The 17,469-nt window shown below is 44.7% G+C and overlaps 1 protein-coding gene across 4 annotated transcripts in view; it reads left to right on the plus strand.

Moving 5' to 3' along the window:
- The window catches only part of CPVL (carboxypeptidase vitellogenic like), a 194,074-nt gene extending 176,828 nt beyond the window's left edge, over positions 1 to 17,246 (plus strand). For all 4 annotated transcript variants that reach the window (XM_073581347.1, XM_073581345.1, XM_073581344.1 and 1 more), the window contains exon 13: positions 17,034 to 17,246. In XM_073581347.1, the coding sequence (XP_073437448.1) occupies positions 17,034 to 17,150 (117 nt within the window). In that variant the 3' untranslated portion in view covers positions 17,151 to 17,246. The remainder of the gene's footprint in view (positions 1 to 17,033) is intronic.
- The last annotated feature ends 223 nt before the right edge of the window (positions 17,247 to 17,469 follow it).

Here is a 17,469-nt window from a genome sequence, read left to right on the forward strand (position 1 = left end):
GCTTATCAGATTAGTCTGACAGGAACTCTCCAGGATTTTACCCACAGTTGAGGTTAAACTTACTGGCCTATAATTTCCAAGTTCAGTTTTTGTCCCCTTTTTGAATATTGGCACCACATTTGCTATACGCCAGTCCTATGGTACAGACCCTGTTATTATTGAATCTTTAAAGATTAAAAATAATGGTCTATCTATGACTGCTTAATTCCTACAGTACTCGGGGGTGTATCCCATCCCGGCCCGGGGATTTGTCAATTTTAGTGATTTTTAGACGCTGCTGTACTTCCTGCTGGGTTAAGCAGGTGACATTTTAATGGAGAATTTTTATCCTTGATCATGTTATCCGTCATGCGATTTTCTTGTGTAAATACTGTTGAAAAAGTCATTTGGCATATTTGCTTTTTCCTCATCCACCATTTCAGACTATTTTTAAGGGGGGCAACACTATCATTTTTTAGCTTCTTACTATTTATGTAGTTAAAGAATATTTTGGGATTATTTTTACTTTCTCTGGCAATGAGTCTCTCTGTCTCAATCTTTGCTGTCTTGATTTGCTTTTTACAGAATTTATTTAATTTTCTATATTTATTTAATGCCCCATCACTACCTACTTGCTTTAATTCTCTAAATGCTTTCTTTTTGTTACTTATTGCACCCCTTACAGCTCTATTTAGCCATAGTGGTTTCCTCCTATTTCTAGCATGTTCCCATACGGTATATATTGTGCACAGGTCCTATTCAGGATGCTAATAAATGTCTCCCATTTTCTTTGTGTATTTTTATGTCTCAGGATATCGTAATTGCACCAAGATCATCTCTCATCCGTTGGAAATTTGCCTTCCTGAAGTTTAGTGTCCTTGTAACCCCTCTACCACACATCTTATTAAAGGATACATGGAAACTTATTATTTTGTGATCACTATTACCCAAGTGACCCTCAACCCTTATATTTGACCTGCGGTCTGGCCTGTTGGTTAATATTAGGTCTAGCAGTGCCCCCCTCTTGGGTCCTGAACCAGTTGTGAAAGGTAATTGTCTCTCAGTTGTCAAAAACCTATTACCTTTGCTGGAACTGCAGATTTCGGTTCCCCAATGTATTTCAGGGTAGCTGAAGTCCCCCATGATAATGACTTCTCCTTGAGTCGCTGCTTCATCTATTTGCTTTGAGGATATTCTCTGTTGCTTCCATTATTTTTGGAGACTTATAACAAACCCCTATCAGTAATTTATTATTTTTCCCCCCCTCCCCTTATTTCTACCCACAGGGACTCTACATTTTCATTAGATTCATACAGTATATATTATCACGCAGGATGGGTTTTAAGGATGATTTTACATATAAACACACACCTCCCCTCGCTTATTTGTTCGGTCACATCTGAGCAGGCTATAGCCCTGTAAATTAACCGCCCAGTCATGGCTCTCTTCCAGCCATGTCTCAGATATCCCCACCATGTCATAATTATGTTCCAACATTAACTCCAATTCCTCCATCTTGTTGGCGAGGCTTCTGGCATTAGTATACATGCACTTTATGTATCTCTCTATACCTCTATTCTTAAATTAACTGCTCTAACCCCACCCCCCCATGCCACCCCCACCCCCAATTTCATTATTTGTGTCCAGGTCTCTACCTGCACTGTCTTCCCCTCCTATAAAAGGAATACCCTCCCCCCCCCCCCCCCCGTCCCTAGTTTAAACACTCTTCCAACCTTCTAGCAATTTTCTCCCCCAGCACAGCTGCACCCTCCCCATTGAGGTGCAGCCCGTCCCTAGTGTAGAACCTATAGCTAACAGAGAAGTCGGCCCAGTTCTGCAGGAACCCAAACCCCTCCTTCCTACACCAATTCCTGAGCCACTTATTAACCTCCCTAATCTTCCGTTGCCTCTCTTGCGTGGTACAGGAAGTATTTCTGAAAATACCACCTTGGAGGTCCTTGCTTTAAGCTTACAGCCTAATTCCCTGAAATCATCTTTAAGGACCTTCCACCTACCTCTAACTTTGTCATTTCTGCCAATGTGCACCATGACCGCTGGATCCCCACCAGCCCCTCCCAGTAATCTGTCAACCCGATAAGCGATGTGTTGGACTCGAGCGCCAGGTAGGCAGCACACCGTTCGACGATCCCTGTCTTTGTGACAGATTGCCCTATCTGTTCCCCTAATGGAGTCCCCCACTACCAGAACCTGTCTGGCCTGCCCTGCTCTCCTATTTCCCCCCCTTACTGGAGCAGACACTCCTCTGGCTTTCAGAGGACATGCCTTGCTGCAGCAGTGCTACTCCTGCACTAACACTCCCCTCATCTGCCAACTTGGCAAACTTATTGGGGTGTGCCAGATCAGGACTAGCATCCCTGGTGCTCTTCCCTCTACCCCCGCCTTCTAACTGTCACCCAGCTAGCTGCTTCATTGTCCTGCAGCTCCAACCTAGCATCCCCCCCCTCATCTATCCATTGAGCGTCTGCTCAGTGAGCAGAAGACTCCTTTCCATATTGTCTATGGATCTGTGTTGCGAGCTGCACATTTAGATCCAGTATCTGGGCTTCCAAATGCACAAAGTTCTCACATCTCGCACAGCAGTATGCACCCTCGGCCGGCTGTTCAAGGATTTCATACATGCGGCAAGACGTGCACTGGATGGCATTGGCAATAGTGGAGCACATCCTAATGGGGATTGCACCAGACAAAGATAAGCAAAAATAAAGTATTAATAAAATATAACAGCAATTCAGTAATTCCTCCCTTGGAATTCAGTGAATCCAAAGTCACTGAATCACAGGTCGCACACTTACCACAGTTCGCACTTACGCTCAGGTCACACTCAGCTCGTTCACTGTTATGATTGAGTCACCGTAGGAGGCAAAAATAGAAATGCTAGCTAAGTCCAGAAAACCAGAGAAGTTGGCAGCTATCGGATTGCAGACCCCTGAACCTATCAACACAACTAGCAGTAGCCGTGGGGGGCTCCTACGATGCCCTAGGCCCCTCGATCACAGCCGGAGGACTACATAGCCTAAAGACAGAAAGGGAAATCTAAATTGCCCCAGAGCAGACCCCAAAGTAAAAGGCAGCCCCCCACATATGACGGTGAAGCAAGAAGAAAGAACAAAACACAGAAAGATAGACTGAGCAAAGATGGGGCCCACGCTAGCTTAGATAGGAAAGGACAGGAAGGCTGCTGTCTGCAATCCGTGAAAAACCCTATGAAAATAAGAGCCAACCAACTGACAGTAAAAAAGGCCCTGAAGACGCTAGGATTCAAAAAAGCTATGTCAGTACTCAGGAATATTCTGAAGACCGAGCAACAGGCAAAAGGAGATTCAGCTCACCCCAGCAGGGAATGGCAGAATCCAGAAAAGCAAGGAAAACAAAACACTAATGCAAAAAGGCAAAGCAGAAATCTTAGCTTTAGATGAGCAGGAATCAGACTGGTTTCCTAGAAGTCCCCAGAGAAATCACCCGCAGGCCAGAAGGGCGTCGGCAGCCTTATATCCAGTCATTAACTCCACTCAGCCAGTCATCATCAGCCCCAGGTGTTTGACAATCAGGCTCACTACCTTTCTTCACCATAAGATGGAGTTCCTCGGGCCTCAGTAGTGAAGGGGAAAATGAACTCACAACAGTTCACACTTGCTCAGGCAGAAGATTTAAAAGATTTTTTTTCCCTTTTACCAGCACATCACCCTGCTGCTCAATGCACTTAATACAGTAGATTGTAAAGTCCACAATGTTGATTAGGAACAAAATGCTTAAATACTTGGGTGCAAGCTGAATATTTAGTACAACCCCTCTATTGCAATCTATAGGACAAAGGATAGCTAGCTCAATGCCTCCAGAGCTTATTTTAAATGTAAGTGGGCATTACCAGTGCTGTGTAATGGCCACTCTGCTCCAATGATCTCACTGCAGAGCTGTGTGATTTATAACTGACACATATGCAGGTTCCTTTCAGCTTCCATCTTAGATAGTCAGTGTTACACTTTCTGAATCTCTCAGCTCTGCTGTATTGTAAGGAAAACGGGGTCAACTCTGCATTTGTTATGGTACATGTCTCACACTAGTAACACACCTTTCACTTAAAATCTATGGAGACAAAATCTAAGGGACATCAATGTTGTGCCCATAAGTAACTAAGCTGTTAAGATCTAAGTACAGTATATGTGGAATTCTCTGTAATAACATGGGATCACAGATATCAAGGTATCCTTTTTATTCTGTGTCCTATGACCTGTATGTCCATGTAGACTGCTTTGGAGGATTGCTCCTACTGACAGATTCCTCTTTAAAACCTTCCTGACATGTACCGTATACACGGCGATGTAGGAGCAGCGTTCCTGCAAACCGCTATGTGTATATATGGAACGGCAATAGCACAGGCTCATACTGAGCGCCGCCTCAATTGGGTGCAGGTGTCTGCTGAGAGCTGACGCACTGTACCAATGCTTAAGATTAGTGCTGACAGATTGTGGACTTTTAACTCCTATGATGCTGCTATCAATGACAGCGACATTGAGGAGCATCGTGGAGGGAGGGAGCTCCCTGTCTGCTCCCATCAGCACAAAGTGATGCAACTGTGTTGTGCTGATGGTCTCCATGATGGCCAAGAGGTCCTTCAGGGAAGGTGGCCAGTCAGCTCTTGCTAGGAGCAGGAGCTGACACTCCTCCCTGCCTGTCAGACGCTGCACTGATGCCCTGCAGTGCAGAATACCAGATCAGCAATCTGTCCGTATAAAGATGTCCCATCCTTGGACAATGTAAAGTTATTAAACTTTTTTGTTCTATATTTGGGGATTTTTTTTAAAAGAATAAAAATATTTCAATACATTATGTAAAGAACACCCTTGGTGTTTCTGCGTCTAATGACCCGCTCTATAAAACTCACTAGTTAACCCCTTCAATGTACGCCATAACAAAAATGAGGCAAACTACTGTATGCTTTCACACCGCCTAACTAAAACACAATAAAACACGATCAAAAAGTCAAATGTGAATAAAACTGGTACCTCTAAAAATGTCGTCTTGTCCCACAAAAAACAAGTTGCCGCACAGCAGTGGAAAAATTAAGTTATAGCTCTCAATTATTTCTATAAAATGGTTTCTGTATAAAAGCACCAAAACTGATATAAATGTGGTATCGCTGTAATCGTACTGACCCAAAGCATAAAGTTGGCTGTCAATTTTACCACACGTGGAATGGCATAAAAAAAATTTGAACAAAAAACAGCAAATCAGGAATTTTTTATGGTGCCTCACAAATTAGAAGCGGAAAGCAATCAAAATGTAATGTGCCTGAAAATGGTACCAAAAAAAACAACTCCTCTCACAAAAAAGCAGTCAGTGACTGTCAGCAGAAATATGGATAATATAGCGGTCTAAATATGGGGATGCAAAAACTAGTTTTTGCAATAAAAACAGCTTTGTGTGACAGCAGCCAAATGTAAAGATCAGATATAAATCTGGTATTGTTGTAATCGCACCGACCCGAAGAATAGTCACCTAATCACTTATACTGCACAAGGAATAGTGTGTGTAAAAAAAAAAAAAAAAAATTAAATGAAATCAACAGCAGGTGACAAATTTGTTCCTGCTTCCTAAAGGTCACAGTAAAAGTATTTCCACTTGCCAGATTAGCTGCAGGTTGAACGCGGCCCTGCATTTCCGAACATGTGGTGTGTCCTTTTTAGACCGCAGCATGTCTGTTTACCTTGCGGAGATGCTCAGTCTCTGCGGTAAATGGCCTACTCTATGTATACAATGTGGCGATTCCAGATGTGTTCAATGAGCAGAACAGAAGGGGGCGGCACTTTGGGCGGAGCTGTTTTTCTACTGCGTCCAAAGTGCTGCATGAACGCCAAGTGGAAACATACCCTAAGGCTCGGCACACATTTATCCTGTGCTTATACGTGATTCAGACAACCCATGGCGGAAGACTCGCTAGAATGAGGCAGATGGAGGCGCTGGGCATAATGTACTGGTCACTACAATGGTAGTTTGTAACTTTCACTCAGCAAAATCTACAACTGCTTATTTCTGGAAAACACCCATGGAGTCAAAATGGTCATTACACCCTGTAGATTCCCAAAAGGGTATAGTTTCCAAAATGGGGTCACGTGTGGTTTTTTTTTTTTTTTTTTTGCACACATAGGACCTCTGTATATGGAATCCGCAAACTGCCGTATTTTTCAGTCTATAAGACACACCCCAATTTTCAGAAGAAAAAGGGGAAAAATTAATGCTTCAAATGATGGTCTGTCTTAACAGTTCAAATTCAGCTTACCGAGGGGGGGTAGGGTGTGATCGGGAGTGCTGGTGGAGCGGGGTCACAGGAGGTGTTCGGTTGTCTGGCAATCTGACTCATCCCAAGCTGGTGCGGCAGGTTCAGTGGTGCGGGGACTCCGCCATATGGTGAAAGCCCCCACACATCCATCTCAGGTTGATGCGCAGCAGTTTCACAGATGCTCGGTGGTGTGGGGACTTTGCCGACATTTTGTGAATTCCCAGGCCCCCCACACATTCAGTCAGGCTAGTGCGTGGCAGTTTTGGAGATGCTCTGTGTGGAGGCTCTGCTGACATTTTCTGAAAGCCTGGAGCCCCTGCATTTTCGTAGCTCTGTTCTTCAGGAAAATGGTCGCCGGAGGCGGCGCATACGCACAATGAGCTCTTGGGAAACAAGATCTCGGTGACATTTAGACATGTGAGCATTGCATCCAATCTGTGCCTTCTGATGGGTTTCTCCATGCTCACATCTGAGGGAAATGTGATCCCTGCAGATCCAATGCAGATATTTCTGGAATAACACTGATGTGGGAGGGGAGTATGGTGGTGTGTGGGTTGAGAGCTCCCTGGATCTACAGCATTTAACAGGGGGTTGTCTAAGTAATGGGCAACACTTTTTTTTTTTTCCTTTAACGCATCATTACAGGCTTGTGTGCAGAGCGCACATTCATATGCTTGATCAATGGCTGATGTAAGAATTCCACCAACCAGCCAATAACTGTGCAAAAGGATATTTTGAATTATTGGATCACATGTTCATAGCACATCTCCATAAAAAAACATGGAGACTGAACAGTAATGTTGCATATTTTTGACAGCACAAAGTTCACATTGGCCCATCTTAAAGGGCTTTAAATTGTCTATTAGTGCTTGTTATGGGCTGGAGTCTGTAAATCTGGCTTTAGTCTTGCATATGCTCAAACAATCTTTTTGTAGTGGTAGTATTCTAATATGTCCCATCATATTCTACAATGTAGGTGCTCCAAATGTCCAGAAGGTACCTTGCTTGCCTGTACAGCTGCACAGCCCTCATGTCTCACTATTGATATAATCGCCGAGTGTAGGGAGCAATCTGGAAGTAGCACAACTTGCTACATGCACCCATTTGTTGAATCCTTCCTTTCAAATAGTTTGATCTGTTAAAGGTAATTTTGATCTCTGCTGTTCCATGAAGTGGGGGGTGGTTTTTATATATTTTTTTTTAATTACACGGAGTTTTCTTAAATCATCCTGGCGGAAACTCACATTTTGCCTTTTATTGCTAACATGGTCACTAAATACGAAACTTTGTCCAGCGGAACATTTGTGTAGCATGTGGAATGAAATCCTGAATTTGCATACCTCCTAACTGAAGGCCTTATCTGACACTTGGGAAGCTGTTTTCAGACTTGGCTCTTATTGGGTCTGGAGCCCCAGCAGATGCTAAAGTCTCTGAAACCAATAAAAGACCTCTGGTCATTTATTAGAGATGCTAATATTTAAGCCTAGCCAGAAATCATTTTTCAAAATGAAGGTGCCCTGAAAAGTGTAAGAATGGCAAACCTAGCAGATCATGGCTCCATTCCAGTTATCACAATCTGCCCTGTGTAATGTGCTCTTGGAGGTAGTTTGTGTATCAATTGTACATTGTGCGGTTTCTTACAGATGTGGTTCAGGTAATGACCATTCCCTGTTTTTAACTAACCTTCCAGTCCTCGGGTCAGACAGGAAATGTGGGTCACGGATTAATTGGCCCTGACTCCAGTCGGTTACCTTTTGTTTGCTGAACACTGGGTGTTAGTGTGCTATCAGGCCATTTTGCCGGCAGATGTTTGCTCCATGTGTACAGCTCTTGTGCTTAATAAAAAGGCCACTGGTTACACATCTGCTCCCTCCAGCCATGCCAACCTTTGTTTTTCTCATTTTATGAGTTGACTGTGCACATAGTATTGTGTAACCACAAGTAGCTGCTTACCTTCCATGTAGTGGAGGCAGTTTACCATCGATGTAGATGCTTCTGAGATATTTTGAGTTTAGGTGTGAAGTCCTTTTTTTTCCATTCTACATGACGGCACCACGAGAGAGGGGATCCACCCAATGAGGACAGGAAACCTTCAAGATAAAAGGGGCGGCTCCTCTCCGCATCAGTTGGTTTCCTGTCCTCGATGGGGAACCCTCAAGATGAAAACCTCTTTAAGATTCTGGAAGAAAAAGGATGCCTGGTGATTACTGGCATGTACCGGTAGTCGCCTCGGGGGCCATATATTCCTATTCCCCCCCCCCTGAGCGAGTGCATGGCCACAGCCCGTGAGGCAATTGTCCGGGTGAAGTTTGATGCCTCGGAGACCACATTGGGTGTACCCTCCCAGATGCCGACATACCCCATAGGAGTCCACGGAGGCCACTTTTGTGCTCCCTCCCTGTTTACATGTGGTGGCCATACAGCCCGTGAGGCACATCGGTGCCCGGGCAGAGGTAAGACTCCTCGGAGGACCCTCTCAGAATCCCTCCCTGTTGAGCCCAGGATGCCGGTCACCATTTGGGCCATAAAGAAGCAGTACCTGCAGGAATCAGTGGTGGCCAACGGCGTGATCGCTCCCTCCAGGTAAAATCCAGCACAGGTATGGAGGAGGTGGAAGTGACCGGGCGTCTTGGTAGCCAGGGGTGGTGCAGCGTTATCGCACCCTCCGGGCAGGTCCAGGTAGGGAGGGGGCGGCAGTGTCATGGCGGCCGGGCGTCAGAAGAACACTGGGAGCTGGGCGCGCATCGGAAGTGACGCGCCTGAGAGTGGCAGGATGGACGCGCACCAGGAACTGGCCAGAAAGACTCTCCGAGTGTAGAAAGGGAGCGTGCACCCGGGGGAAAGGCTGGCACGCTCCAGGGTATGCACGGGGAGGAGATCGGCACTAGGGGTGCAAACAAGTAGGATGTAGTGCGCATGTGGATAACACCCACAGGATCAGCCAGGTGATAATTAAAAAAAAAAAAAAAAAATGGGGTAATGCTGGCAGGGGTCACCAACCATTCTAGGTTGAATGTGACTGTTCTCATCTGAAAGCGGCAGCAGCTAACTTGTTAAGATTGAGCCTTTTTTGCCAGAGCACTTACAGCTGCGCCAGGAGGTGCAGGAGTGGCTGTCTCGCTTAGATGAGAGGAGCCAGACACACCATAACTACAGTGGAAGCCGCTAGGACAGCGTACGGGAGGATCGTCATGGTGTTAACAAGGAGGGGTCCACAGTCCCGATGGGAGTCATGTGTACAGACCAGTCAGCCTCCAGATCCGGTACCCGTCTTGTGAAGCGTCCGAGTGGTGAGTGAGCTTTGAGAAAGTCCAGTACGATAATGTCTGTTCCTCCTCTCCCTCAACATTCGAGGTCCCAAAAAAAGGGGTAAATTAAATGCTAGGAATATTCCTTATGTAAAAAAAGTCCCTTAGGAATAAGGGGTTGGCAGACCTGTACTGTTAGAACAGTAGAGGAAGAGACACCCACTCTGCTGAGAGCTGGAGATCCCTGATTGTCAGAAGTCTACAATCAGGAAGGGCTTTGCAGCCAACAAACATGGATAGCAAAGCAAGGGATAGACCAGCCCCTCATTGGTCTCTCAGGAAGGCCATAGGAGAGCTCTGTTAAATCTTGTTACTGAGAAGGTAGCTCAGATGAGAAAGATATGTTCCTAGTAGAGGATACAGTACAGACAAGCTTATTAAAGCAGTCTGACCTACCGTGGGGCTGGTAGATGTAAAAGCCATAGAACTTATGTTCGACAAGCTTGCTATGAGGAAAAAATGTAAGTCTTCCCTATTTTTGGCAATGACTCATTAAAAGGGGAATGGGAAAAACCAGAGAGGAAGTCCCATAATCAGTTCCCTGTAAAGGAGGTACCCTTTTGATGAAGAGGCATCCTCATCCTGGGAGGAGGCTTCGAAATTGATGTAGCAATATCAAAGGTCGCCAAAAAGTCCTCCCTGCTCCTTAAAGGATTTAGGTTCCCTGAAAGAACCTCTGATAGAATGACAGATAATTATCTTAAACCAGCCTGGGAGACCTCAGCTGAAACACTTAAGGTACTGTCACACTAAGCGATATCGCTAGCAATATCGCTATAACTTGTGACGTTATAGCGTTATTGCTAGCGATATCGCTGTGTCTGATACTTACCTACGACCCGCTCCCCCGCTGATTGCGTGAGAACGTTCAGGACCGTTTCTCGTCGTCAGCTTCCTGCGGCGCTTCCTGCTGTGATGACGAGCGACACGTGGAGCCGGGCGGGAGGACACAGGATCGCCTGGTGTGACAGGTAAGTAGCGACCCCCGTCCCCAGCGATGTCGCTGGTGAGATCTGCCTGTGTGGCAGCTCGCTAGCGACCACTTGGCGATGTACCAGCGATCCTGACCGCGTCATATTGCTGGTCGGGATCGCTGGTACATCGCTAAGTGTGACAGTACCTTTAGACCGGCCATCGCAGCCACTGGTGTGGTTAGATCCCTTAAGATATGGATCAATAACCTAGATCAGCTAGAGCAAAGAATCCCCAGGGAGACTATCCTCGAGGCAATACCAGCCATAAGAGCAGCGGCAGTGTTCCTAGCTGAAACGTAGCAGGATTCAGCAAGGCTATACAGCCAATTAGGCCACCGGCCATTCTAGGCTGAGGGTGACTGCATACGTCAGGTGGCGTCCACAATGCAGCTTGAGGCTGGGCTGGGACCGGAAGGCGAGACAGCCCGCAAGCACAAAGAACTTTAGCTAATGTAGGACGCTGTGCAGGACGGCTTAAATGCTGGCTGGGGAACACCCAGGCAAAGATGTAACTCTGCCCTTTAACCGTGTGAAGGAAATTTCCTATTTTGGTCACATTGGATGACGTATGAGGGGAAACCGACAACAAAAAAGAGAAATTTCCCAAAAGACAGCCATCTTCAGGCCTCTTTCGGCGCTCCTTTCGGAAGGGCCGGGAATCCAGGAGATCGCAATATAAGGATCGAGACAAACGGCTCTGACAAAAGATCCATAGGTGGGAGAGGCTTCTATTTTAGCAAACCCTTCCAGTGACAGGCATTCTCAGGTGCACTTCCTCTCAGCTTGGGAGAGGTTCTAGTCTAACACCTGTATCTGGCAAATTGTGGGATCAGGTCTAGAGTTAAGGTTCCACCACTGGCTTCCAAGAGGACATGTGCAATCCTCCTCAAAGAAAGACTGTCTAGGAGTGAGGTTGTTTCCCCTTCCAGACTAACATGTCCTGGAAAAGATTTTGATAGAAACCCAGATAAGTTCCTGGAGGTCAATTATAATTCTGAAAAGACCTCAATAGGTATCTGATAATCCCAGTGGAGTCGATAAGGAGCAGTAGAATTCCTCCTTCCTCGAATGTTATAACAGTTCCGAGATCTCATGAACACTTATCACCAGATCCGGCAATAAGGCCATATACGTCTCAGTGACAGTCCGGATGGGTCTCAGTAGTGTCACTTCCAATACAGGGCCCTGCCCTGTGCAGTAGTGATAGCCCTCAAGTTTTCACAAGGCTAATCGCAGAAATCACAGCGCACATCAGAAGGAAAGATGCTCTGATACCCTATCGGGACAACTTCTTGATAATGGGGAAGAAATCTCCCTTGCTGTCAAGATCAAGTCAGATTAGTGATGAAAACACTATAGATGTTAGGATGGCAGCTGGACCCAAAAAAAAAAAAATCCAAACTGGAACCAGCAATGATCTAGAAATTTTTGAGGTTAACAATGAACTCTGTGGAGCAGGAGCATCACCTCCCAGAGGAAGACAAGGGAGATAAAAAAAAAAAAAAGCCAGAGAGCTCTGTGGAGGACCATGTTGGGGTCCCTCACCTCCTGCATACCAACAGTGAAATGGGCCCAGTTCCATAAAAAGGAACTGTAAAGGTGTGTGTTGCAGAACAGGGAACTGCAGGGAAAGTTAGAGCAAAAGCTCACCCTTCCGGCTCTGTACTCCAGTCACTCAGGTGATGGTTACAGATGGTCCTCTCCGAGGGGAGTACCCGGCGCACACACTGCCTCCAAGGTGGTCACAACGGACATTAGTCCTTGGCGGTGGGGGGCCCACCTAGACACATTATGGCTCCAGGAGCCCTGTGCCCAAGAGAACTATTGAGAACTTCTAAATATCGAAAAAACGCCAGAGGAATTGTTACCACACTTAGGACTCTCACGTGGTGTTCATTTTATCAGGACAACTAAGCAGTGGTTGCATAGGTAAACCACCAGGGAGACACCGTTCTCAGACCTTGAGGCAGATAATCGCTGGCCCTTTCAGGCTGAAGGTGACTGCTCTTGTCAAAGGGCCTCCGCTAAACAGCTTGAGGCTGGATCATGACTCTGGCAGAACCAGTCCCTCTCATTATCGGCCTGCATATTCGAGGTCAAGACAACCTGAAGGCAGACTGTCTGAGCAGGAACCACTTGAGGCAAGGAAAATAGTACCAAAAAAAAAAATCCGTTTTTCAACGGATAGGACACGTGTGGGAAAATCCCAGTATAGATCTCTCTGCCTCAAAAAAAGCCAAACAGGAAGGTTCAGAAATTCTGCTCCCTAAGTCCAGCGGACAGACCATCGTCAGTAAACTCCTTCAGGATAGTGGAGATCAGGTCTCCTGTATGCCTTCCCTCCAATATGCCTCATACCAGCAGTTCTGAGGAAGATCAGGGAGGACAGAGCCAGAGTGATTTTGATAGCACTTTTTTTGGCCGACAAGGCCATGGTTCTATTGGCTGAGAGTAATGTCAGTGACAGAGGTCTAGGACCCTCTAACACAGTGTCCCTCAGATCTGGGCTGCAGTTGACAGCCTGAAATTTAAAAGGTCACTACTAGAGGAAAAGGGGTTCTCAGTAGCGTTAATATCCACCTTACTCAGTAGCTGAAAACCAGTGACTACATAAAAAATTTTTGTAAGAGGATATGTGAAAATTCTTATCTACCTCAGACCCAATACGGGAAGGGAAAGTCCCAGTAGTGGCAATACTGGAATTTTCAGCAGAAAGGTTTGGGATTGGGGTTAGCTGTCAGTACCCTCAAAGTACACGTCTCAGCCCTGGCAGCCTTATTCAGCTGCGACCTGACAAACAATAGGTGGGTGGCCAGGTTTATCCAGGCGTGTACTAGAACTGACTCTGTCCGTCCTCTACGCCTCCTCCTTGGGATCCAAATTTAGTCCTGTCATCTTTGACAGTTCGTTGGAGCCATTTAAAAACACAACATTAGATAGGGATTCTAACATTAAACAGCCTTATTAAAGGTGCTTGTGTCGGCCAGTAGGTTGAGGAGTTACTCACATTATCAACAACATTATCGGGCTATAGATGATAGTTGTGTTAAAAATTAGATCTGGCATACCTTCTCAAGGTGATATCAAAATTCCATAAGGCTCAGGAGATAACCTTACCATCTCTTTTGTCCTGACCCTAATGACCAGAAGGAGGAGAGGCTTCATGGCCTAGATAGAGGAGATGTCTCCTGCAGTATTTGGAGGTAATGAGACCTTGGCGAGAACAGGGGGCATTATTTGTCTCATCCCAAGGGGCAAGGAGGGGCCTTAAAAGCCTCTAAACAAACTATAGCTAGATGAGTGAGAGGTCATTATGCCAGCAGATAACAGTGCAGGCAGGGCTATTCCAGAAGGCCTAAAGCCCACTCCACGAGGGCCGTGACTACTTCCTGGATGGAGGGAGCAGACACTCCCATTTACCAATTCAGTAAAGCGGCCACTGGGTCCGCTCCGTCTACCTTTGTCAGACATTATAGGCTAGACCTATTTGCTACCTCTGATCTCCCATTCGGGAGAAGTGTTACAAGCAGTGATCCCTCCCTAAGAGAATACAAATCTCTAACTCTCTCGTGGTGCCGTCATGTAGAATGGAAAAACACGTATTACATACCTGGTAATGTGTTTTTTCATGAGACATGACGGCACCCTTATATTCCCTCCCTATTGGATCACATCATTAGTTGGGTGCATTATTAGCATTATACACTCTCTCTTGGGTGTCAGAAATTTAGTAGTGTAAAGGATGTATTTATATGTACACTAACCTGCAGAGTTCCCCTCGTGCCCTGTAAAACTGATGCGGAGAGGAGCCGCCCTTTTATCTTGAAGGTTTCCTGTCCTCATTGGGCGGATCCCCTTTCGTGGTGCTGTCATGTCTCATGAAAAAACACATTACCAGGTATGTAATACCCGTGTTTTCTGCTTTTCTATAGCTCAAAGGTCTTTATCCAGAAGGCAGTCTTTTGCTACTTTTCCATAGCTATAAGAAAACCATTCTTAAGCACTTGGTGTGTTCAAAAAAATGTGCTAGTCCCCGATGCTGCTGTCAAACAGGTGCAGGGACTGTAACATTATTCAAGCATAGCGACGTCACCACAAGGAGTGCCCAGATAACACCTTACCGGAGCATGGACTCATCACTAGATACCTACAGTAGTTTATTTAAATTTATTTTGTTTCAACTTGATAGATCTTCCTACCAATCACTAATCTTGTACAAGCCTTGATGGGTCCACCAGGGTCTTCTCTGATGTTATACCACCTTCAATATAACTGCAAGTGAAAAGCCAAAACCAGTCTGATATTTTGGCACCTGGCTCTACAGGACATGCTCTTCTACATCTGTATAGCATCAGTGTAGTTATGGGAAATGGCTGTATTTGTACAGGTTTGGTGTAGTAATTATCTCATGTTGGCTGGTTGTCACTTAGGAATGTAGGGGGATATGAAGAATAAGGGATGAGGGCCTATTGTAAGGATATGGTGTAGATTGGGAATATTTCTGTGCGCTTTAATGTGGCATATTCTTGAACGGAATGTGTTTGTTCTAAATTATTCTAGTAACACTACCTGGCTGCCTCTTTTGTAGACAGTCAATTGATTTCTCTAAACAGCTGATAATGTGTGGTATCCATTTTTAATTTGAGGCAAAAACAAAGTTCAACATACAGGACTTTCTATTTTCCTTTTCAAACCAAAAAAACACTAAATGGCTTTCAGACAGATCCCATAATAAACGGAGCTTATCTGCTTCCCTTATTTAAATTATTTTCCTCTTGTATAGCGCCAATGATTACTAAACACCTTTACAGACATCACTGTTCCCACTGGTGCTCACAATCTACATTCCCAAATCTGTATGTCTTTGTATGTTCTCTCCGTGTCCTCCCACATTCCTAATCCTTCCAAGTACATCTGCAAGTAGTTTGAACCCAGGACCCCAGCGCTGCAAGGGACAGTGATAGCCACTGAGCCACTGTGCTTCCCTTGTGAAAAAGGCCTTAATCACCATGGCAGATAGTGATTGGTTCCAATAGTCACATCTCTCATTCACAATATGTTGACTAGAAGTTTTTTCCTGCAATCTCCATATTTACTGATGTACGCATGTAACGTATTTGTTTCAGTCTGTTGGGGCCCAGACAGATATAAAAAACAGAGCCTGGGTTCCTCAAAACGAGTGATCTTCACGCTGATTTAGAGGCATTCATTTTAATGAATCGGTCAAAGTGCTAAGTGGCGCTGTGAAAATAAGGGTAGAACTCCTAAAGTTGCGAAACTTTAGCACAGCCTCAAGTTGCCCCAAAGGTGTGCATCTTCAAACATTTTTAGCATTAGAATTGTTGTAAAATCTTTAATCTGGCCCATGGGAGGCTGAGTTCACATAGGCATGCTTTTTTTTTTTTTTTTTTTTAATATAAATGTATTGTGAAAAAAACACCTGAGAAGATTTCTGGTAAGGTTATTATGATCAGGACTGATCATTCATTCTCCATTATCAACTCATTGGTGGAAAAAAAGTGTATTTCAGTGAAGACAAATTGTTACAAATTTTCCCATTAATCAAAGGAGATGACAGCTGCTACTTTACAGCTTTTACCCATGAATTTTGAAAATAACCATTCAGTAGTTAGTACTGATGGAGAAAAAGCAGATTTCAATGATAACATATATTGCAAAGTTACTGACTTTCACATGTGAAAAGCACTGTTCTGCACTTTAAAAAAGTAATTGCAGTTCTTAAAGTACACTTTTTGAGCGGGGACTCCCAATATGTTATGTGCTTTACATGTGAAAAGGGGTATACATGGTAAAAAAAAGTGTAGTATACTTAAACAAAAGTCACGACTGGTACTGGAGTAGAGGGGACCCTGCCCACAAGGGGTCACAATTTACAAGGGATGGGTGAGGATGTCGTGCATTGGTTTGGTGGTTACTGCAGATTGTAGGCTTGTCGGAAGAGGTTCCTTTTTGAAGCTTTCCACGGTAGGCGAGAGTTTAGGGTTGGGGTTGAGTTCCAGAGTAGGGGGATGCGTGGGAGAAATCTTGTATGCGCTTGTGGGAAGAGGAGGTAAAGAGGGTAGCAGAGAATGAGATATTGTAATGATCGGAGGTTGCATGCATGGAAGCACAGGGAGACTGATATTTTGGTGTACATTTCCATATTATCTTGAGTTAACCAACATTTTTAAGCAGACAGTGGAAGGGATATTCAAGCAAAGTGGATGTTTTCATGAACTGGTAACTTTTACACTACAAGGGAAGAGGGAACATGGCTTCATACTGACTTACAGCCAGCATCTGACAGTGTTTTGCCACATTAAAATGCTGCACAATGTGCTGTGGTTCCCAATCATTTGATGTACCTGCATGCTAATAAAATTGCCTGCATCTGATGTACTTGTACTGACTCTCTCTTCATTGGTCATTTCTACTACTTCTGACTTAATCAATTTTCTTTCTTTTTTTTTCTAGGTGATAGTCAGGGGAGGTGGCCACATACTTCCATATGACCAGCCGGAAAGATCTTTTGTGTTGATTGACAGGTTCATAAGTAACTGTAAGGCCTTGAATTGTGAGACTGTGCTGTAATTTAATACCAATAGATTATTTTTTTTCTATAAAAGTGATTTTGAAGAGTATTAATAAAAATTTTGTAAGAATAAAGGGGGTTTTTGTTATATGAAATTTTGAGCAGACATGTTTGTCTATGGTTCTTGTGGTGGTTCATATACTGTACCAGTGGAAAAGTGGCTAAAGTGTTAGATGTTTTAAGAGGACCTACACTTTCAGTTCTTCTAACACGTTGAGACTTTTTTAAATATAAAACCTTAAAATGACAAGACTTTCTACTAAGTGCGCCCTTGAATGGATCGCCTTTCTTCCTTTAAAGATTTATCGAATCTATTGT

The sequence above is a fragment of the Dendrobates tinctorius genome, unplaced genomic scaffold (genome assembly GCF_039654945.1).
Source record: "Dendrobates tinctorius isolate UK_male_01 unplaced genomic scaffold, ASM3965494v1 ptg000070l, whole genome shotgun sequence".
In the NCBI taxonomy this organism is placed as follows: Eukaryota; Metazoa; Chordata; class Amphibia; order Anura; family Dendrobatidae; genus Dendrobates; species Dendrobates tinctorius.